The sequence below is a fragment of the Plasmodium sp. gorilla clade G2 genome (genome assembly GCF_900097015.1).
Source record: "Plasmodium sp. gorilla clade G2 genome assembly, chromosome: 14".
In the NCBI taxonomy this organism is placed as follows: Eukaryota; Apicomplexa; class Aconoidasida; order Haemosporida; family Plasmodiidae; genus Plasmodium; species Plasmodium adleri (nom. inval.).
In genome coordinates, this window is record NC_041706.1 from 1,752,304 (window position 1) to 1,777,817 (window position 25,514).

At 17.9% G+C, this 25,514-nt stretch overlaps 7 protein-coding genes across 7 annotated transcripts; 4 read left to right on the plus strand and 3 right to left on the minus strand.

Annotated features, from left to right (window-relative positions):
* Nucleotides 1-672: 672 nt before the first annotated feature.
* PADL01_1445100 (histidine--tRNA ligase, putative) lies at nt 673-4,074 on the minus strand (the record flags this gene model as incomplete). Its single annotated transcript, XM_028684734.1, has 1 exon — nt 673-4,074. One exon carries the CDS (start codon nt 4,072-4,074, stop codon nt 673-675), a length of 3,402 nt encoding a protein of 1,133 aa, XP_028540783.1.
* Nucleotides 4,075-5,687: 1,613 nt separating this feature from the next.
* Nucleotides 5,688-8,315, plus strand: PADL01_1445200 (RNA helicase, putative; the record flags this gene model as incomplete). The annotated part of the gene is made up of 3 exons (XM_028684735.1): nt 5,688-5,749; nt 5,872-7,817; nt 7,921-8,315. 3 exons carry the CDS (start codon nt 5,688-5,690, stop codon nt 8,313-8,315), a joined length of 2,403 nt encoding a protein of 800 aa, XP_028540784.1.
* An 819-nt stretch (nt 8,316-9,134) lies between these two features.
* PADL01_1445300 (mitochondrial ribosomal protein S29 precursor, putative) lies at nt 9,135-11,057 on the plus strand (the record flags this gene model as incomplete). The annotated part of the gene is made up of 2 exons (XM_028684737.1): nt 9,135-10,923; nt 11,011-11,057. 2 exons carry the CDS (start codon nt 9,135-9,137, stop codon nt 11,055-11,057), a joined length of 1,836 nt encoding a protein of 611 aa, XP_028540785.1.
* A 638-nt stretch (nt 11,058-11,695) lies between these two features.
* PADL01_1445400 (protein serine/threonine kinase-1) lies at nt 11,696-14,206 on the minus strand (the record flags this gene model as incomplete). Its single annotated transcript, XM_028684738.1, has 1 exon — nt 11,696-14,206. The coding sequence occupies one exon, from the start codon at nt 14,204-14,206 to the stop codon at nt 11,696-11,698; it is 2,511 nt and encodes an 836-aa protein (XP_028540786.1).
* Nucleotides 14,207-16,217: 2,011 nt separating this feature from the next.
* Nucleotides 16,218-16,667, plus strand: PADL01_1445500 (conserved Plasmodium protein, unknown function; the record flags this gene model as incomplete). Its single annotated transcript, XM_028684739.1, has 1 exon — nt 16,218-16,667. One exon carries the CDS (start codon nt 16,218-16,220, stop codon nt 16,665-16,667), a length of 450 nt encoding a protein of 149 aa, XP_028540787.1.
* Nucleotides 16,668-20,269: 3,602 nt separating this feature from the next.
* PADL01_1445600 (RNA-binding protein, putative) lies at nt 20,270-22,804 on the plus strand (the record flags this gene model as incomplete). The annotated part of the gene is made up of 5 exons (XM_028684740.1): nt 20,270-20,558; nt 20,899-21,077; nt 21,246-21,314; nt 21,410-22,334; nt 22,470-22,804. The coding sequence occupies 5 exons, from the start codon at nt 20,270-20,272 to the stop codon at nt 22,802-22,804; spliced, it is 1,797 nt and encodes a 598-aa protein (XP_028540788.1).
* A 907-nt stretch (nt 22,805-23,711) lies between these two features.
* PADL01_1445700 (conserved Plasmodium protein, unknown function) lies at nt 23,712-25,087 on the minus strand (the record flags this gene model as incomplete). Its single annotated transcript, XM_028684741.1, has 3 exons — nt 23,712-24,251; nt 24,375-24,727; nt 24,925-25,087. The coding sequence occupies 3 exons, from the start codon at nt 25,085-25,087 to the stop codon at nt 23,712-23,714; spliced, it is 1,056 nt and encodes a 351-aa protein (XP_028540789.1).
* Between the last annotated feature and the right edge of the window lie 427 nt (nt 25,088-25,514).

Sequence of the window (25,514 nt, forward strand, 5' to 3'; positions counted from 1 at the left end):
ATATATATATATATGTGTATACATATGTACATATATATTCCTAATTTATCATATAATTATTTTATATTAAATGATAAATGTTCTTGTAAAATATTTCCAACACTTATATCATTATTCAAAATTTTTTCCTTTATTTTGTTATTTATGTAAAAAAAAAAGGAACTTACAAGTCATTTAAAGGACACCAAAAAAAAAAATATTTATATTGTTTGATTAATGTAATAACCAACCGTGGAATATATATTCTTATTTTATTTCTTAAATATATGTTTTAAAAAAAAGTTCATTTTATTTATTTCTTTGATTTATATAAATTAGTTTTAAATAAATAAAATAATAAAAAATAATAATGTAAAACAATATATTATATGTATGTATATTATATATATATATTAAAATATAAAAAAAAAATATATTATATACAACATTTTTCCATCATTTTAGGACAAAAAAATAAATATTACAACTTGCTCATTTTTTGTACATATATATATATATATATGTATATAAACAGAAAAAATCAAAAAAAAAAAAAAAAAAAAAAAAATGAGTATATAAAAATATAATCATAACATGTACAATTTTTTTTTTTTTTTATTTTAAAGGTATATATATTATATAATAAAAATATTTAAAAATCCCTATTACATATAGATATCATTTTTAAAAATATTATTGCTTTTTTTCAAATAACATATTAGTAATATTCTGTTTCCATTTGAAGTTGTGTGTAAAATATTTCTTTATTTCTTGAATACAATCATTTATATTAATTTCTTTTTCTCCAGTTGATTTCTCTTTATCTAATGTGATTTCTCTTAACTTGACAATACCTTGTTCAATCTCATCTCCTATAATAAGAACAAGTGGTATTTGTTTTTCAAGAGCATATACTAATTGTTTTTGTATTTTCTGATCTTTCACATAGATAAATTCTGTTGAAATATCATTTGCCCATAGTTTAGTACATAACTCAACAATTTCTTTGAAGCAATCCTTTTTAATATTGCATACGAGAACATCAACAGCACTATCTTTCATATTTAATTTATTACTATTCTCATTGTTATTACTATTATTATTATTGTTGCTATTGCTCTTGGATTTATTTGGTTTTATTTCTTTATTAGATATATTTTGTTCCTTCTTATTTTTATCATTTTTATCATTTTGACCATTTTTACAATTTTCACCATTTTGATTAGTTTTATTGTCTTTATTTGTGGCTTCATCTTTTGTTTTACAAAATAAATTTTGTTTTTTGATATATTCTTCAGCAATTGTTATTATACGCTCTATACCTATAGAAGCACCAACAGATGGGAGATATTCTCTTCTCTTATTTCTTATTAAAAAATCATATCTACCCCCTGCAGCTACACTACCTACATTTGTTTCAGAAAGAAGAACAAATTCAAATATGATTCCTGTATAATAATCTAATCCTCTTGCTAATGATAAATCAAAAGAAAATTGATTAAGCATATTAAAATGTTTAAGCAAATCAAATATTTGTTCTAAATGGTTTATACAATTTTGTACTTGTAATTTATATTCTTCATTTAATGTTGATTCATTTAAATCATTTCTTAAAAATTCAATAACAAGAAATGGTGATAAACTTAATGTTTTGGATATATATTGTTCAATTTTATCTATTGCTTCTATATGTATTCCTTTGTCATTTAATAATTCATCTCTAAATTGTTGAAATGTTATTTTATCTAATTTGTCTATACTACTAGATACAGTTTTTACCTTATCTTTATGTATATTACATGATAATAACATATATTCTAATATTTTTCTATGATTTAATTTACATTTGAAATTACCAAGAACATTTCTTAAATTATATAAGATATCCCAAAAAATATATAATATATGAAAATCTGTACGTAGTGTATCAAATTTTCCAACTATATCAAAATCACATTGATAAAATTCTCTAAATCTTCCTCTATTCATACTTGGTTCATCTCTTCTATAAACCTTTCCTATATGGAATCTTTTCAAATGACTAATATTATTTGTATTAATAAAACGATATAAAGGTACAGTTAAATCATATCTTAATGATAAACTTTCTCCTCCTTGATCTTTTAAATCAAATATGAGTTTGGAATCTTCACCATATTTATTCATTAAAGTTTCTTTTAATTCAAATATAGGAGTATCAATTTCAACAGCTCCATGCAATAAGAATTTTTTTTTAATATATTCAAAAAATATATTCCTCAATTGCATATCTTCTCCTGTAAAATCTTTACATCCTTTAGCTGTTTTTAAATTAAAGTTGATATTTTTGGGTAATAATATCTCATTCAATTCTTCTTCATATTTATATGGTGAAAAATATTTTTCAAGAAAATCATAAAATTGTGAAGTAACAAGTTTTTTCTCTTTATTTATATATGATTCATTTAATAATAAACTATTTTCACTTGATAAAAATGAATATAAGAAATTTTTAAATTCGTTACAACCTACACCTACATTATGTACACAACTAGATACTTTTTTCTGCTTCATATGTTGAGCAATGGCCTTATTATATGCTCGTATATCATTCAAAATATTAAGATGTAAAATAATATCTGTAATAAGATGACTAATATTTATAAATACACAATTCAATTTTTTTAACACATCAACAGGACTATTATTATTACATAAGGTATATTCATTTTTATGACTATTATCATTTTCTTCTTTTTTATTACATATTATATCATAATTAAGAAGGTTACTCTTTTGTATTTGTTCACTTATTTGTTTAAACATGAATTCAATTTTATCTAATATATTCTTTTCATATATCTTTACAAGATTAGATTTAATGTCACCTTTATTTTCATGCTCATCTTTTTCGGTATTTACTAATATAATTCCATCAACTGGGGGTGTTTTAAAATTTTCATTATGATTAATAATTTTTTCTTCAGATAACAAAAATTCATTTAATTTTTCTATATATAATGGCATGATATTTTTACACATGTTTAATAAATTATTTAAATATATATAAAATGTTTGATTCATATTGTTACATAAAATATTAATATAAGTATGAATAGATTTCATTTCTTCGTTATATTCATAAGTAAAGGATTCAATAGAATTTTTAAAATTTTGATTAATGACATTCATAAAATATTCACATTCGTCGATTAATTTACTTTGGGTATATACATATAACAAAATGTTTGAACTGAAATTTTTTGACAGGGTTGAATTTTTTTCAATTTTTGAATCATGTAACATCCATTTTAAATTTGAAACGATGTTATTAATAGATTTGATATTACTATTATTTATATTATTATTAAAAGAATTCATAAATAAAATATCATAATTTAAATTAAAAACTTCTAAAAGATTAGCAAAACAACAGGTTAAATATTTACAAGAAGAAACAATTTTATAAGTATTCAAAAATATGACACTACTCTTTTCAATAACTATATGTATAGATCTATTAAAATCATTTAAATTATATTCATTCTTACCACAGTTTTTTAAAACTGAAAGAAAAAAATCTTTTAAAGTTAAACTATACAAAGAATGTTCTTTAATATTATTAATAAGAATATTGTTTTGATTATTGTTCTTGTCATTATTTGAAATATTATTAATATGAGTACATATACTTCGAATAACATTTAAATCTAAATTATTTTTAAATCTTAAAATATTAATTAAAAAGAAAAAATACAAACATTTTATTTCTTCTAAATTTTTATATGTTAAATGTATATTATCATTCAAATTATTATCCAAACTTAAATCAATAACATTTGTTTTTTTTTTATTACATTTCCCATCATTCTGATCTTTTTCAACAATATATTCTTTCTTGATACTATTATTATTATAATTGTTATTAATTTCATTATTTGTTAATTGATATTCTATTTTATTTTCTAATTCTTCAATATTTATTCTTTTATCATTTAATCTATAAAAACAATCTTTAAAGCTTGAAGGCTCTACTTTCAGCTTCTTTTCATGTATGCTAATATCCACAATATCCTTGCTATTAAATATTTTACTTTTATAAATACTTATACTCATTTTGGATATATTAAAAAATATTTTCAATTTGGGAAATAATAATATACTATTTTTATTCTTCACAGTAATAGAAAAAAAAAAATACTTAACAGACATAAAAAAAAAAAAAAAAGAAAAAAAAAAAAAAAAAACAATTAATATAATAATTATTAAATATTTAAAAAATATTAAACCATAATAAAACAAAAAATACATATATTGTGTTTTTATTTGGAAAATTTACAATAACTTTTGATTTTTTAAAAAATAAATATATAATTGAATAAATAATAATATATATATATATATATATATATATATATATATATATTATTTAAAAATATATTTATATTTCAAGTTGAGAATATGAACATATAAATATACATCATATATATATTATAATATATAATAAAAAATACATACATAAATAAATATTACATATATATTACATATATATATATAATCTTATCATTAAAAAAAATATTGGGATAACATTAAAAAAATAACAGTTGAATAAGAAGGATAATAAAAAAAATATATGTATATATAGAATATGTATTCAAATAATACCATATATCTATATATATTATAAAATCGCATTGTATATATATTTCATCCTAATTATGAATATTTGATAAAAAAAGATATATCCTCTTCTTAATAATTATGCCAGAAAACAACAGAAGCGACAAAAAAAAAAAAAAGAAAGAAAAAAAAAAAAATAAAATAAAATGAAAACATTGCATATATAATATATATATATATAATAAATTTTGAGAATATATATATATATATTTATTTATTATTATTTTCAAGGGATCACTTATTTTTTTATAATTGAGTTAAAATATTATATACATATATAATTTTATATATTTAATATTTCATAATACGTACATGTTATATTATATATGTATATATATAATATAATACATACATTATATTTATATATATATATATATATATATATATATATATATATAATATTATATAACATATTTATGGATTTCTAATATTTAATATGTATAATATTTATTTATAGAACAAAATCATACTATAAATATATATATATATATATATATATATAATATAATGTATTACCATTTTATTGTATATATATATATAAGGGCGTTGAAGAAGGGAATTTATTATTTTTATACTATAAAAATTAAAAAAATAAAATATAAAATTATAATAAATAATTTATGTTTTACTTTCATATTTATATTTTCGCAAGTTTGCTTTTATTTTATTTTATTATTTTTTATATGTAAAATAATGTTATTATAATATATATCTTCTATTATATATATTTCTATATATACAACTCCATGTAATTTAGTTATACATATATAGAATATGAATTAAAAAAAATATATATTTTTATATTTATTAATTCCCTTACGTAATTCCTTTTCTTTTTTTTTTTTTTTTTTTATCTTGGTGTTTTTCTGATATGAAGATGATTTTATAAAATATATCTATAACATTACATCATATATATATATTTAATATTCAAGTTAATTTTTTCCTTTGTTTTTTATAAAATATAAAAAAAGACCATATTATGAAAAATAAAATAAAATTAGTTATAATACAAAATAAATAGATACAAAAAAGATAAAAAAAAAAAAATGAAACAAACTAGTAACATGAATTTTAAGCCCCTTAAAATAAAACCTTCTCTACTAAAAGCGTAAGGATCTAAAAAGGAAAAAAAAAATATATTTTTTGGATGTCATATATATAAATATTATATTTATAAATATTGATTATATCGATTATTTTTATTTTATTTTATTTTTATTTACATTTCAGGTTGAAGAAGGAAGGGCTAATTTCTATTGAAGAGGCAGAAGGAAACAACGTAAAAGTTTTGAGCACTGATAATTTAAATAGTCATAATATATCTTATAAAAATAAATATAATAATGTTTCAAAAAGTGTTGAACGTAAGAAGGAGTTATCTTTAAAAAGAAAAAAAGGTTCCACAAAAAATGAGACACAAAATGTGAAAGATTTGGATTGTATTTCTCGAGAGGAGAAGAAAATAAAAATTGAGGATTCCTTAAAGAATGATGAGAATGAAATTTTGGATATAAATAATTCTAATGAGAAGATAATTCATAATAATAATAATGTAGAAAAACGAAAAAGGAAAAGAAAACGAAATAAAAAGAAAAAAATTATAAATAGTAATATGCAAATAAATACAACAGATACTAATTTGCAAAACAAAGAAGAAGAAGAAGAAAGGAAATCAATTGAAAATGTAAATATGTCTAATATTAATACCAATAGTAACGAAAATTCAAATAAAAAAAAAAAGGAATTATTTAATATTGAAAGAATTATTAAAAATGAAGAAGAATTAGAAGAAAATAATAATAATAATATAAAATATAAAATACATTGTAAAAACTGGAATAACAGTGGTAAAATTTATATTTTACATAGTGTTATGAAATCATTATATGATAATGGTTTTTTTAAACCTACAGAAATACAATCAAAAACATTAGAAAAATCAATTAATGATAAAAATGATATTGTTGTTATTTCTAAAACAGGTACAGGTAAAACATTAACATTTTGTTTACCTATATTGAATAATATTCTTATAAATAAATTAAAAGAATATAAAAAGAAATTAAAGAATATACAAAAATTTCGATGTCTTATATTAGTTCCAACAAGAGAATTAGCATTACAAATATTAAAACATTTTAATTATATAAATAAATATATTAATTTATTCATTTCTACAATTATTGGTGGTCTAAATTTAAATAAGCAGAAAAGAATTCTTATGAAAAAACCAGAAATACTTATATGTACCCCTGGAAGATTAAAATATTTTTTACAATTAGAAAATCCAATAAAATATATATATGAAATGAAAAATATAAGGTATCTTGCTTGTGATGAAATTGATAAAATGATTGAAATATCCTTTATGAAAGATATCAGTTATATAGCTAAACATATTTATAAATCTGTTGGAGATAAAAAAAAAAAATTAATTCAAACATTTTTATTATCTGCTACATTAAGTTTGACAGTTCAATTACAAAATGATAATATGACAAAATTATTAAATTCTATAATTATACGTAAAGATAAATCATTTATTATTAATTTATCGAATGAACAAAATTTATCTAATGATAATTCAAATATATTACCTGATTTGTTATCTTTATATATAGTTAAATTGAATGAAAAAGATATTGTATGTAAATTATTTTATTTGATCAAATCATACTTTTCTTATGATACAAATGATAATATTAATAATAATAATAATAATAATAATATTAATAATAATAATAATAATGGTGAAGATAATAATGATGATGATAAGTATACCAATAAATTGGAACCACATCAAAATGAGGAGATAAACAAAATTATTATTTTTGTTAATACTATCAAACGTGCAAAACAATTAAATAATACTTTTAAACACTTATTTCTAGATAATAATTTGGAATCATCTATACCAAAAAAGTATAGATCTAATTTATATATAAAAAATAAAATTAATATATATAGTATACATTCTAAACAAAAATTAAAAGAAAGACTTCAAAATATAAATAAATTCTCACAACAAAATCAAAAGGCAATTCTATTTTGTACTGATGTACTTAGTAGAGGAATAGATTTAGATAAGTGTGATTTAATAGTACAACTTAATTGTCCCATATCTGATATAACTTTTGTTCATCGTTCAGGCAGAACAGCTCGAAATTTTAAAAAGGGTAATAAATTATAACATAAAAAATAATATATACATATGTATATATATATATGTATATATATATATATATATATTTTATTTTATTTTATTTTTTATCATTTTAGGAAAGTGTATTTGTTTTATTACCGAAACAGAAATATATAAATGGAAAACTTCACTCGAAAAGGTAGGAATTAATATACAAGACCTACAAGAATTAGATCATCTAAAAAGTATAAATGAAGATGAATATACAAAAATAAATAGAGCTATTGAATGCGCAAAGAAAATGATCGAATTTCAAGATAAATTAATTATTAAAAAAAAAGATTCCTTACTAAAAAAATTAGCTAGAGAAGCAGAACTTGATGATGAAGATGAAGAACAAGAAGAAAAAAGAAGGAGAAACAATGATTATTCAGACTCTGAAAATGGATACGAACATTTAAATAATCAAACAATATATAAAAATATATTGCACTTAAAAAAAGAATTATACAATACATTATACAAGCAATGAAAAAAAAAAAAATATATATACATATATATATATATATATATATATATATATATATCATATTTTAATATTTTCTTATGCCGACATAAAAATATGCCCAAATTTAATTTGGCTGTTGTATATAAATATATATATATTTATTTATTTGTTTTTTTTATTTTTTTTTATTTTTTTTTCATGTTTATAATTTAACACTTTATATTTTACCCTCATTTGAAAATAAAAAATTTATAATATATATTTGAATAATTAAATATAATAATTAGTAGATCATTATAAAAATAATAAAATAGAAATACTCACAAAATAATCTTCATGTATAATAGATTCTATTAAGATTATGTATTTATAAAAGATATACATAAATTATATATTTTAATTTTTCGGTGTTTCATTTAATCATTGCAATACTAAAATATGAATTTTATAAATGTGCGAATCTATTAAAATAGAAACGGCAACGCTCAAATATATAAATAAATAAATAAATATATATATATATATTTTGTTTTAAATTGGTATATTAACATATATATTTTATATATATTTTTTGTCGCCTTTACATTGGGGAGGGCGCAGTTTTTTCATGAAATTAAAAATATATACATATATATATATATACATATATATAATAAAATATATGTTTATATAACTTTATATATACACACATATAACATGAATACTATATGATTTTTTAGTACATTGTTTATATCTTCAAGGTGTAAGTAATATATATATATATATATATATATATATATATATTTATTTATTTGTTTTATTATTATTTTTTTTTCATTACAGAACTTATAATATGAATACCTTATGGTATATAAAAACCACCATCTTATTATGAAATATTGTTTGACCATTTTTCGTTCATTCAACACTTATAATATTCCTTCCATCAGTAACAGTAGCAGAGTACATCGTAGTTATAGAGAAAGCAATAAAACATATAATGATGATTTTTCTAAAATATTTAACAAAGAGCTAGTTGCCTATCCATATGAAGAGGAAAGATATAAGAAATTATTAAATATTGAAGATAAGAAAGTAAAAAGGAATATTTCTAATTTCTTTTTTAATAGGAATATGTATATAAATGTAACAAATGATAATAAAATAAGAAAAGAAATGTATTCACAAGATTTTTGTTTCAAAAATGTAGATAAATATTTTATATTTCAAAAGGAATATTTAGATAATTTATTCCCTGAAGGATTAGCTGGTGAATTACCTAAGGATATATTAATGCATACAGATAATGATAATGAGAATTTCCATATATTTATGAACGAATTAAATAAAAATAGTAATAGTAATAACAATAATTATAATAATAATAAGTTTAATACATGTAATATTAAAGGTATTGGATTATTATATAGAAAACAAACATATGAGATTATTAAGGAGTTAAAATATTGTCAAGATGTTTATAAATTAAAAGAAGAAAGAGAATCTCTTGGTTTAGATAATTATTTTTTAAAAAATGGACGAAAAATATCTTATTATTACGATGGGAATAGGAAATGTGAGAGTATTCAAAATGATACAAGTGAATCAATAGAAAAGTATATAAACAATAATGTAAAGGAAAACACTAATAAAATGAATATTAATAATAGCACTATTAGTAATAATAATAGTAGTAAATATACCTCTCTTTATCAAAGTAGAAGTATATTTATTGATGGAAAAAGAGGTACTGGAAAAAGTTGTATTCTTAATAGTGTAGTTCTATGGGCTAAATTAAATAAATGGTTTGTTATATTTATTCCAGATGTAAAAAAATACAAATTCGATATAAATAATATTGTACGTAGTAATACCAATTTATATATACAGCCAGAACTAAGTAGACAATTTCTTGAAGATATTGTAAGAATAAATGAAGGATTTTTAAAAGAAATGTTAGTTAATAAAAATATAATAAATAATACATGTTTAGATGGGACACATCTATTATATAATAAAAAGATATATGAAAATATTATTAAGAAAGCTATAGAAACAGAAATATTAAATGATGAAAATTATAAAAATTTAAATGAAAATGAAAAATTCAAATGTAAACAAAAATTATATAAATTTTATTATGATAATATTAAAATACCAAATCTTTTAGATAAATTTTCATTACCTACTAATTTATTAGAATTATGTAAAATAGGTATAAATAATTCAGCATATTCAAATTTATGTATATATGCATTATTTGAACATTTAAAGAAACAAAATCAATTTCCTTTACTAATATGTTTAGATCAATTTAATTATAATTTAAGTGTTTCTGAATATTTATCTATTAATTTTGAAAATACAAAATATAATGGATACATACCAACTTATTATTTTACTATTCCTAAATTATTATTACAATGGGATACCTCTAAATATAAGAGATGTTTTAAAATAGCTTCAACATGCTGGGATAGAGAAAATAGAAGAAATTTCCAACCTGAACTTTTAGGTATTCATAAAGAACAAATAAAAATCATTAGAAACTTTACCATAAGGGAATTTAAAAATTATGTTGCCCATTTGTATAATCAAAATGTAATTTATAACTTTGATATTAACAAGTTGGAATATTTCTACATGCTAACAGGTAAAAAAAAAAAAAAAATATATATATAATATATACACACATATATATATATATATATATATATAATTAATATTCACTTTTCTTTAGGTGGAAATGGTTTTCAAGCAAGGAAACTTTTGACGACTCTCTACTGACCACATAAAATAATTAAGAATTATTCTATTATTATATGAATTAATTATTATATATATATATATTTTTAAACATTAAACTTTAAATGTTAATATGACAAAAACATAATAATTATTTTTTCATATTTTATTTATCTAAAAGAATATATATAGTCATTTTAGATATATATGTGATTAACCATTTATAAAAAAGGAATGATTTGTTCCTTCTACATACATATGTATATATATATGTATGTGGTAACATATAAAAATTATAACAACCTATAAATAAAGCATAATTGGGGGGGAAAATAAATTTCCCTCATTTAACTATTCTAAGACTCACATATCTAATATCAAAAGTAGAAAAAAAAAAAAAAGTTAATTGAATATAATATAAGGGTTTATTGAAAAATATATATATATATATATATATATAATAAATATATAAAATTTTTTTATATATAACAATAAAAAAATAAATGGTTGATAAACAAATAAAAATTAATAAAAATAAATCAATTAAAGTAAAGAGTAATATTTAAACTTCACATGAAATAATATAAATAAATAAATATATACATATACATATATATATATACATATATATACATTTTTGCATTTCATTGCACCCCAATTGGTGTCAATTATATATAATATTAATAGTACTCATAATTTTCCTGAAGGAACTTGTGGTTTAATAATTCGGCGGGGGATGGTCGAAGTGTTGGATCTATTTGTAATATGGAATATAAGAAATCACAAAACAATTCATGCTTAATTATTTTATACAAGGGTAAACATTTTTTAACATGTTTAATAGAATTGATACTAGATGCATTTTCTGGCCAAGCTAATTTCAATTCATCTTTATTTACATATTTGGATCCATTTGTTTTGGTTGCTTCATATAACATTTTTTTTGGTATAGGTTGAATAATACTTTCCATCATAGCAAGATGTTCCATATGTTCATGGGTTCTAAATAATAAAGAACCCGTATATAATTCAGCCAGAACACAACCAAAACTCCACATATCACTAGATACATCCCAACCCAAATTTAATATAACTTCAGGAGCTCTATATTGTCTAGTATTAATAATAGAACCATGATAATCACTTTTAAATGTTGCACAACCAAAATCAATTAATTTAATACCAGTTGATTTGGTTCTATAAATTTGTATTTTTTTTCCATCAGTAACTCTTCTAACAGTTATTAATGATTTTTCAAAATATGGATCATCTAATAAAATATTTTCAGGTTTTAAATCTGTATGTGTTAAAGACATTTTACGTAAATAATTTAAAGCTTTTAATATTTCTATACAATATAATTTAATATCTTCAATATGAAATCCGTTATAATTATTCTTTGTAATAATTTCATATAATGATGGACCTAATGGTTCAAATATTAAACACATATGGTCATAATACATAAATTTCCCATGATATTTAACAATATTATTATTTTTAATATCATCATTTTGTATTTTTTTTAAAATATCTGCTTCAATTTTAGCTGATCGTGTATATTTCTTTATATTTCGAACAACCTTTACAGCATAATATTTTTTATTATCTATATGTTGACATAATAAAACCCTACCAAATGTCCCATCTCCCATTTTTCGTATAACTAAAAAGCAATTATTTAATAGCATACCTTTTTTCCAACTAAAATGAACAATTTCATCATCTGATTCATTATTTTCCTTTTTTTTCTTTTTCTTTTTCCTTTCTTTTTTATCTTCAGTATCGGTGGTGTTCGTCCTATTTCTTTTATGTGTATATTTTTTTCTAGAATAATTATCCGACGATGTTCTAGAAATAGATCTATTATTTGAATCTTTATCATAATTGTCTACATGCAACTTTTTCTTTTGTTTATAATGGCTACTTTTATTTGAAAGCCCACTTTTATTACTATCACTGATATATTCTTTATCTCTTTTTCTGTTTCTTAATGGGACATAATTATTTGATATATTCGAATTTTTTTTATTTATATCATTTAAATAAGAATTATTATTAATATGATGATTAGTTTCATTTGTTTTTAATGAATCATAAACTTTGGATTCATTGGAATATTTTTTTTTTTTCCTCTTTTTTACTTCTCTTTGAACGTCATCATAATTTATACTGCTCTGATTATTATTAAAGGAAATTTTTTTCCTCTCATAATATTCTTGTTTATATTCTTCATCTCCATAATCATACTTGTCATCATACTTGTTGTAATATTTGTCCTCATAACTATAAAGTTGATCCGTCTTTTTATTCTCATAATTCATCTTTGATTTTATGGAATTGTCATCCCTCGTAAAATTACTCCTCTTTTTATATTTATGCAAAGAACTTGAGGGTTGATATAGATCTTTAGATGTATTATTGTTTTCCCATCTTGAGATGGATTTATTTTTATTTCCATTATGATATCTATAAATATTATGTCTACTATTATATTTCATTTTTTTTGACTTTTCCAAATTATAGGTATTATAATTTTTACTTCTAGATCTACTTCTAAAGCTGGACTTGGCATAATGTAACCTTTTTTTATTTAAACTAGAACCATCATTTATTAGGTAATATTCATTATTATATATTATATTACCTTGTCCAAAATGAGTATCAAAATTTCTTCTATCAGTATATATTCTTTTTTTATAAGAATAATAATTTCTTTTCCTTGATAGATTATAATTATTAATATATTTATTCTTATGATCTTCATTATATCTTGACTCTACAAACATTTTGTTATAACGCTTTTGTTCCCTATCATAAATTTTTTTTACAGAGGAATAACTAGATTTATTTTTGTAATCATAGTCTCTAAAACTTTCATGGGGTTCATTATTATATTTATATTTTTTTGAAAATTTATGTTTGTTTTTTGAATTACTTACAGTCTCAAAACTACGATTTCTTTTATTTCGCAATTGATAACCATTATTATAATTATTATAATAATAACCACTATTATTATTATTATTTCTAATGTCGTAGTAATATTTGTTCGGGCTATTTTTATACAAATTCGATGAATAACCCATCATATATTTATTTTTAAAATCATTTATATAATTTCTACAATATTTATATAATTTATATTTACTATGTTTTTCATTATTATCAATAATATTCAATTCAGTCATTTTAACATTTTCAATACAATCATATATTATATAAATAAATATATCTATTATATATATTTATTATTTATTATTTAATTTTTAATTTTTTTTTTTTTTTTTTTTTTTTTTTTGTAGTTTTCTGCCTGAAATAAAATGGTTGGTCAGAAAACATCACCAAAATGTATGACTAAAATTTATCACTATTTATTTATACTAAAAAAAAAAAAATAAAATAACATATTCTATAATTATATATATAATATATATATATATAATATTTCATGAAAAAAGAAAAAAAAAAGAAAATTACATATAAAAATAATATATATTTATATAAATTCTTTTTTCTATCTATATATAATATATATTATATATAATATATATATTATATATATATTATATACATAATAAAAATATATTTATATATAATTATGATAAATAATATATATATATAATATATATATATAATAACATCCTTTTATAAATTGTTGATTTATATACAAAAAAAAAATATATATAATTTTTTATTGTTCAAAAAAAGTCAAATGATTAATAATATAATATACTATATTTAAATATATTCATAATATTTTTTTGCTTAAATTTTATATTATATGTAAAAAAAAAAAAAATAAAATAAAAGAATTTTTAAATAAAAATGTGAGCAATATTATTTATAAAATAAAATTTTCTACATAAGTATAATTTATATATATATAATATTATATGAACACTCAATAATTTTTTTTTTTAAATGATAAACGAAATTTACAAAAAATAAAAAATGTGAAGCACACCTTTTCAAAATGTAATTCTACTATATATTATATAAATGTATATATATATATATATATATATATATAATATATTATATAATACCAAAAAAAAAGAAAAATTCAGAATTCTTTTCCATTATTTTATTAAACTTCACATTTCCCTTATTCTACTAAATTAGTATATTATAGAAAATTATATAATAGTATTAATACATACATATATATATATATTTTTTATTACCAGTACATATATTTAAAATAAAATCATAAAATGTATATTTTATTATAAATGCTATACTAAAAACATATTTTATTTATGTATATAAATAAATAAAAATAAATGAAATGTGACATTTATTTTTAAAGTCTCATTAATTATATTCATAATATTGAAGTGACTTTGTTAATATTATTATACTATTTTATATGAAAATTATATTATCTTTATATATATTATATATTTGCACAATAATTTGAGGAATTATATATAATATATATATTGTATATCTATATAATTTTATAATTTTAACAAAAGTATAATTTTCCTTTATATTTTTTTCTTATTATAAATATTATATGAAATTTTTATATAACATTGATCATATAAGGAACTATATTTTATAGAAAAATTAATAAAAAAACAGATAAAATAAAATACTACTAAAGGTATTTTTGTATATGTTTCCTAATAAGGTAGCATATTATAATAAAAGGATATATATATATATAATATATATTTTTTTAAAAGGTTAAGTGCTTTAAACTACATATACAAACATATACAGAACGACGCAATCTCATCTTTTTTAGAGAACAAAGAAATATTAAAATGAATTAGTCCTACAAAATATGATTGTATGTTATATATAAATTAATTTTGTGTAAAAACAAATAAAATAAATAAATAAATATATATATATATATAATGAATATAAATTATCGTGTTTCAAAAAAAGGAATAGACTTTAATCATATATAAACTATTAATTGAATTAATGCTTATGAATATATACATATATATAATATATAAAAATGTTTAAAAAAAAAAAAAAAAAAAAAAAGGAATAACAAGAATAAATAATATATTATAGATTAATATTTTATTTTTATATTATGTGATTTTTAATTTTTTTGTTTATTTTTAAAGCCATTTATTATAAAATGAATATATAAATTTAGAAATATATATTCATATAACTTATATCTTATTATTATTATTATATATTTATATTATTTATTTATTCTTTTAACTTACCATGGAAGAAAATAATAAAGATAAAAGTGTTGATAAAGTAGAAAGTTTAGAAACACAAAACAAAAAAGATGATGGTAAAGAATCACTGAAAAATATAGACCTCTCTATTAAGGAGTTTCAAAAAAGTTTCAAATTATTAAATGAAAACTTTAATATAAAAGATTTAGAAAAAGTGTTAACTCCTATTGAATATGCAGAATATAATTCCTTTCTTGCGTATTCTATTTGTTCTATTTTTTATTCTTATTTAAAGATATCTGGTGATTTCTTAACTAATCACCCTATTAAAAATGAGTTAAAAAATGTACAAGCTTTAATGAAAGAAATAAAAGAAAAATCAAAAACAAATGTGGAAGAAAAAAGATCATTAACTATTAATAAAGAAGCATCCAAGAGAATTATTGAGAATACGGTTTCTTATAATAAACATATAAAAAAGAGCAAAAGTTGAAACCTTACATAAAAATAAATAAGTACAAACATTTAGGATGAGAGCTATAAACAAATAATTTTATTTTATTATTTTTTTTTTTTTTTTTGTTCCACTTATTCATTTATGGGATTAAGTTAAAACTTGCTCCATTTTTATTTCATTTTGTTTTATATTTGTTTTTACTTTTTTTTTATTCTTTGATTTTTTTTTATTTTGTTTTATTCGTTTTATTTGTTTTTTTTTATTTTATTAATTTTTTTTTGGAAAACATTCAAAAAAACAAAAATCAATTATAAAGTAATATTTATAATGTCTATATAAAAATAAGGCATATCTTTTATATAATGTATACATATGTTTGTAATATATTATATTTTTAGACCACTTTTCCTTTTCGAATATTTAATAAAGTAAAAGAGATAATATAATGATACCATTAAATGGTGAGTCATATTTTAAAAGAAACAACTGTTAAATAAATACAGATAAAACAAAAAAAAAAAAAAAAAAAAAAATTACATAAAATTATGAATGTACAGGAAATAATGTTTTAACTAAACAGCCAAACTGAAATATATATATTTAAAAATCATCATGAACAGGTCATAATAAAAAAAATATATTTATATATGTGTGTGCAAAAAAAAAAAAAAAAAAAAAAAAAAAAAAACAAAATACAAGGATTAATAAATACATCAATATGTTTATATATATATATATATATAAGTTATTTACTTGTTATATATTTTTTAAGGTTTCTATATTATTTAAAATGTGAATAAGTCACATATGAGAATTGCAAATAAAATAAAACTTTAAAATATTATTTATTATGAAATATATATATATATATAATAAAGTTATATAACATAGTTTCTCTTGTATTCAAAAATATATACATGTATATAAATAATTAAACATACATATATATATATGTATATTTCCTTCTTAAGGGAACATAAAATATTTTATAACGTCATAATAAAAAAATAGAAAAAAATCATTATTATTATCCTTCAATTTGAAAAGAATATAATATTTATATAATAAACATATATTTATTATATGTTTTATATTTTTGTTAATTGTTTCTATTTAAATTTATATAAAATAGTGCGTTTCCATGCATGTATTAATAAAGCCCCATAACTATTTTTAGGGGATTATAAATTTTATACACAATGCATTTTCAAATATATATTATATATATATTTATTTATTTATTATATAAAACTACATTATTTATATATACCATTTGAAGAACATTATATTATATATATATTATTATTTATAATTATATATATTAATTTATATATAAATATAAAAAATAACAATTCATATATATAAAATATAATATAGATATAGAAAATATAATATATATATTATAAATATATATATAATAAATATATATATAATAAATAGTATATATATATATATATATATATATAATATTTTTACTATATATATAATATATTTATACATATATTAATTATGTTCTTTATTGCTATATATAATAAATATATATATAATAAAAAACATGTATAATTTTATTATTATTTTATATTACTACTATTTTTATTCATATAATATTATTTATAAATTAAGAAAAAAAAAATAATATGTAATCAAAAAATTTTTTTCAATATAATATAATTTATATTAATATTAAAAAAATATATATATACATATATATATATTAGTATAATAGTAAAATAAATATTTAAAATCTTTTTTTTTTTTTTTTTTTTTTTTTTTTTTTTAAATATAGTTAATAATATTATAAATAAATATTATTAATATAAATGAAATATAATGAATAAATTTGTTGTGAAAACATTATTGTAATTGACATAATAAATTTTAATTTTAATGGAAGAATTTCAAAAATTTTTTAAAGTTTATTTCTTTCTTTATTTATTTTATAATGTTTTTTTAATTTCTGTATTTTTCTTTTTTTCTTTTTTTCCTTTTTTCTCTTTATTTGTATTATATATATATAATTACATTTATTTATTTATTTTATAAATTTAAAAAAATATATATAAAATAAAAATATATTTTTATAATATATTTATATTAATGGAACGAACGATTTTGAAATTCAGTTAAAAAAAAATAAGAAGAATATATAAATAAAATTGAACATCAAATTGATTATATATATATTTATTATATATATAAAATAAAAAAAATAAAAAAATCTCATAATTAATTTTTCATATATGTTATGTAAATAATACCAATATTTATTATATCATCTTTTCTATGTTTTACTTATTTTTTTTCTATTTGTTTTTCTTTTTCTCTGCATTTTATATATATATATATATTTTTTTTTTTTTTTTTCTTAACATGAAAAGATGTATACATATTTTATATATTTATATAATTTATACGTGATAATATATTGTAAAATAAAATAAAATACAAAAGAATTCACAATATTTCCAAAATATTAATAAGAAAACAAATGAACCTTTTTTTACAGTTGTTTCATTTAATTAGCAAAGGCGTCCTTTTTTTTGTTTATTGATTAAAGAATATTATTATATATTTATTTTATTTTATTTTTTTTAAATAATATTATAATAATCACATATTTCAAGAAAAATATAATATATATATAATATATGTATATACATATACATGTATAATATATACAATATATTCTGTATATGGATTCGAAATATTAGATTTTATAATGTAAGTGAAATATTATAAATATAGTACTATATATGGTGGAATATATTAACCTCCATTTATTACTTTGACCATATTTTTATAATTACACATATGTATATATACATATATATATAATTATTTATACATTTTATTATATTATCAATATACATATATAAAGAAACTTATAGAAGGTTTCATAATTCTAGGTTTCTCTAAAGTACAATTATAATATATATATATAATATTTGTATGTGTATATATATTGTTTGAAGATTTATCAATATTATTTCAGCTATAAAAAATTCTAATCATTTTACGTTTGTTTTTTTTATATTTTTTTTTTCGTAGTTTTTTTTTTTTTTTTTTCTTTTTTCTATTAGTATATTTTACTTTTTTTGAATATAATAAATATACCAATAAAAGTTGAAAAAAAAAAAAAAAAAAAAAAAAAAAAGATTCAAAAGTAATTTGGTTCTATACTTAATTATATATCATTATATAATTTGCAACCAAATAATATTTCTTTGTGGGGCGTTCCAAAAAATTTGTAATAATGTTAGAATTTAAGAAATTTTAAATATTTTCTTTTAAGAATATAAAAGAATCACAGAAACAAAATATATATATATATCTGTATATTTTTATTTTTAATTATTTACCTTTCTCCCATTCCTTTTATTTATTTATTTGTTTTATTTATTATTATTATAATATATTTCTATATGAAAATATTTTTAAAGAGAAAACAGAAAAAAAAATAAAATTAAAAAATAAATAAATAAAAATAATATTAAAAGGAGATATAGATACAAAAGAATTAATAATTATTATATAAAAAAAAAAAAAAATAGACAAGGAGTTTTTATTTGTTTTCTACTTTTAAAGTTGCATTTTATATTTTAAATTAAAAAAAAAAAAAAAAAAAAAGTTTTTAATAAATGACCGATATACAAATACAAAATCAAACTAGTAATTTTAATACTAGTAAAAAAGAATTTGAGAATAGATTTGATGATAAAGCGTTAAGAAACTTATGTGTAAAAAACATACCCAAAGAGACAAAAGAAAATGAGTTGTTTGAAATATTTCAACCATTTGGTTTAATAGAAAGTATAAAACTTAAAGTAAATAAAAATGTTGGACCGTATGCCATATATGCTCATGTTCTTTTTAGTACTCCTGAGGAGGCTAAAAGATGTCTAAAACAAATGAACGGAAAAATTTTAAGTAATTAATAAAATGTTATAATATTTTTATTCTGTATAATATATATTTATATTATATGCACATATATATCATAATAATTATTATTTGATATTTATTTTTATTTTTTATGGTATATTCATTTATAATTTATATAAGTCAATGTTGTATGCGTTCACGAATATGAACATATAATATGAATGTGAATTATATGGTTATATCATGTTATATATATATATTTATATTTATATATATGCTTTCTTGGTTATATATATTTATCTATATCTATTTCAAAAGGGTATTATTATGATAGGTATATATATATATATATATATATATATATATATTTTCTGTTTTCTTATAGATGGAAGGGCTTTAAGAATAGATTATAAAAGGAAAAAAAATCCAGGAGATAATCCTGAGAATAATAATTTCAACAACTACAATAATAATAAGTTCCATAGGAAAATAAATAGAACTAACCAATTCCATAATAATCGATATAATAATAATAATAATAAGAGAAATATTAGAAATACAAATGTAAGAGAAATAAATAAATAAATATATATATATATATATATATATATATATATTATGTTATGATTTATAGTTATATGTGTTAAATAGTTGCTTATATTTATAGAGATGTGCACTTTTATTTGTTAATTTTTTTATATTATTATTATTTATTTATTTTTTTTTTTTCAGGATGGTTTAATGAATGATGATATTAATAATCAATATGATTCAGAAAATAGTAACCTTATAGATTATGAGGTATTTATAAAAGGATTACAATTTATATATATTAATAATTATACATATATATTATGACAGATTTATATGTATATATTTTTATTTTTTATTTATAGCAAATGAACAAGAGACCTAGGATCGGAAATATGAACGACATTAAAAGTGGAAATATAAATTCCAGTCTTGAGTTAAATCGATTAATAAAAGATTATTCTGAGAAAAAAATGTTAAACCAGTTACCTAACGACCATACAACAAATGAAGCTGAAGAAATTATACAAACATTATTAAATAATATGATGAATAATAAACCAGCAAGAATAAAATTATATTTATGTGATCATTTAAGAACATGTGCAAAACATGTATTTAATAGGCCTTCAATATATACAAGTAATAATAATGGAATGGAAACTAGTAAAAATCAAAATATATATCAAAATAATAATAATAATAATAATGAACCAATATTATATAATTCATCAGACAAAATAAATAATAATGATATGTCATTAAAAAATCAAGATATGTTTTCATCTCCTCAAGAAAAAAATATACATAATAATAAACCTATTATAACAGGAAATAATAATGAATATATATGGAAAGGTATGTTAAGTATGAAAAATAAAGAAAACTTGAATATTATTGGACATGCATTACAAGGAAATGTAAACATATTTTTAAATGCTCATATTACTAATATTGTAATAAGTCATAGGAAAAGGATGAAAAGTATACCACAAATGGAAGCTATTTATTATTTCGAAATTGAAAATAAACAAGATGAAAATATTTTTAGTTCATATAAAAATTATTTTAATACTAAAGATAGAGTTGGATTAGTATCAACAAATGAAAATTGGCATTTATATATAATATTTCCAGGAAGTCCTATATTTAATCAATTCTGTAATAATAATAATTTAAATAATATATTTATAGGTATTGTATGTTATAATCCTCAAGTAGTAGATAAGAAAAATCCTTTAACTTTTGCTGGGCAAAATATGGATACATCAAATAATTATAACCAAGCAGGTAAATAAAAAAAAATTAATACTGATAATATTGTTATTTATAAATTATTCATATTTTTATATTATCCATTTGGATATATATATATATATATATATATATATATGTATGTATATATGTACATATTTTTTCTTTTAGATTTTTCTGGAAATAATAATATAATGAAAGGTGGACAGGATCTTTACAATAATCCGAACAACCCATCCTTTCAAATTAATTCCTTAAATTTTAATGAGAAACAAAATAATAATAATAATAATAATAATAATAATAATAATAACATAGCAGATATATCTAATTTCAATAACCAAAATAAGAACCATACTAATTCTCAATATGATCAAAATACAAGGGAAGAAAAAAATTCTACTTTTAATTCAATGAGCGATAATACAAAAGAAGAAAATAAAAGCGACGTTCCAAATTGGTTAAATCAATTTAGTTCCTTAGCAGCATATCTTGTCAAAAAGTAGGAAATAAAAATATATAGACCAAAAAATAAAAGAACATATATATATGTAATATATATATATTTATATTTTTAAATGTTCCTTATTGATAACCGAATATGTGACAAGCCAAAGCAAAAAGATCGAACTACATTTATCAATACAAACATATTTATTTGAATCAATACATTTAATATGTATAATATATTATTCTTCTCTATCATTCATTCTTTCTCTTTTTTTAATTTTTAAATAGTTAATTTTTTTTTTTTTTTTCGATAATACTTATATAAAAAATTTTATATATGTATAATTAATATATATATATATTTATTTATTTATTTATTTACTTATTTAATATTATTATTTTTTATTAATAAATTATTCAAAATTAACACTTTATTTAAATGATAAATTTAAAATATTTGAAAAAATTAAAAAATCATTTAATTCGTCAAAAATCAACGCTAAATTTTGCATGACAAATTTAAAAGTCATGCAAAATTAAAAATATTATATAATTATATACGTGTATATATTATACTATCTTATATGTGTTTTTTTAATATGGTGAACAAATTATTTATTTTAATCTATAATTATTCATATCTAGTTTTATTGTTAAATGTTTTTTTTTTTTATTATTATTTCTATTTTCAACAAAAAAATATTCACATACACATATATATATTTTTAAAATATATATATATATATATGTCTCATCTCAGTTAAATAATTAAAAAAAAAAATCATTTTTTTTTTAAAATATTATTATTACATATATTAGTGGAACAAAAATTTTATGCACCATATATATATATATATATATATATATATATATATATATATGCATATACCCAAAAAAAAAAAAAAAAAAAAAAAAGCAATTTTTTTTTTTTTTTTCTTTTTTTTTTTTATGAATTCATATCAATCATTTACTTGTTAAAGATGGAAAAGCTCTTGTATCATTTATATTAGGAGGATCTCTTTTTTTAAAAATTTTTTCATCAATTTGCATTTTAGATTTATCATATTTATTATTCCAATTACTTTCATCAACTTTTTTAAAACTTCTATAACTTCGACGAAAACCTGGAAGTCTATCAACTCTTCCACCTTCTTCTAAAATATATTGATAAACATTGATAGCTTTTCTTTTTGGGTGATCTGATTTTGTATCTTCTTCTAATGTATCATTTCTTTTAGGTACATTAGTAGTAGCTTTATTAATTTTTTCGGTATTATTCTCTTCATTTTTCTTTTTCTTTTTATCGTTATTCTCTGCATTTTTATTAGAATTTAACTTTTTTTCTTGTTGTCTTCTATAGAGATCATAATCTATGGTTACTGATTTGTATTTTCTACCTGCTTTACTGCTATCTTCATAATTTTTATTTTTATAATCTATTATATTATCCCTTTTCATGCTATCATACTTACTGGTGTTATCATTATAATCGTTATACATTTTCTAAAAAGAAAATAAAAAATAAAAATATATAATAATTACATATATTTATATATATATATATATATATATATATATATATATATATATAGGAACCTTATTTATTACACATAATTTTGTTTATACCTCTCTAAAATCGAATTTATTATAATTATAAGACGGGTTATAGTTTCTTCTGTCCATATTCATTTTATAATCATAATTTCGAGTACCTCTGTAAAAATTACTACCTCCAAGAATATTAGTCGAAGCGTTACTATATCCGCCACCCCTTTTTCTTGTAAATTTATTCCTTAAATTATTTCCTCTTAAATGATAATTATCACGATAACCTCTATACGTATTTTCATTCACTTCATTAATACTAGTCACTGGATATTTATATCTATCATTATAATGAGCATTCACTCTCTTGTTATAATAATCTTTTATAACTGGAGAAGCAACATTATCATTTACTTCGATTATCTTATTAACTTCTACACAACAAAAAATATATATATATATATATATATATATGTATATATATATATATAGAGGTGAAAATAATAAAGTATAATTAAGTACATATAATATAATCATATATATAACATTTTTCTATATATTTTCATATATAATAAAATACATTCAGAATATATATAAATATTATATTCAAAATTAGGCATTATAATTTTACCATTGCTATTATCAATGATCTTTTCCTCATAAACTATATCGGGTTCATTTTTTGGAGATTCTGTTAAATTTTTATTTTCAATTTCTTCTTCTGAATTATCATCACTATCAAAAACAGAGAATTTATTAGTAGTATGGACGCTATAGCGTATTTTGGTCGCCATCTTCAACTGTTTAAAACAACTTTAATATATAATTTATAGGCAAAATAAACAAGTAGAAGTTATATATATATATATATATACTATATTTCAAATGTAAAATGAAAAAAAAAAGAATATAGTAAATAGTCGGCTATATATAATAAAAATAATTATAAGTACATATAATAAATATATATATATATATATATATATATATATAATATATATGTTATACATATACCTCACTTTTTTTTATTATTTATTATTTTTTTCTTTTTTTTTTTTGCCTCTTTTTTCAGTATTACTTTTGAAAGGGAGTTTTATTTTTAAATATGTTTTTTTCTTATTTTAAAGGATCAAAGGATAAAGGAAAAACTTATAGTTATTAACTTACTATTTTTAACTTATTGTTTTTGTTTATTGTACTTTTTTAATTCAACTGTTATTA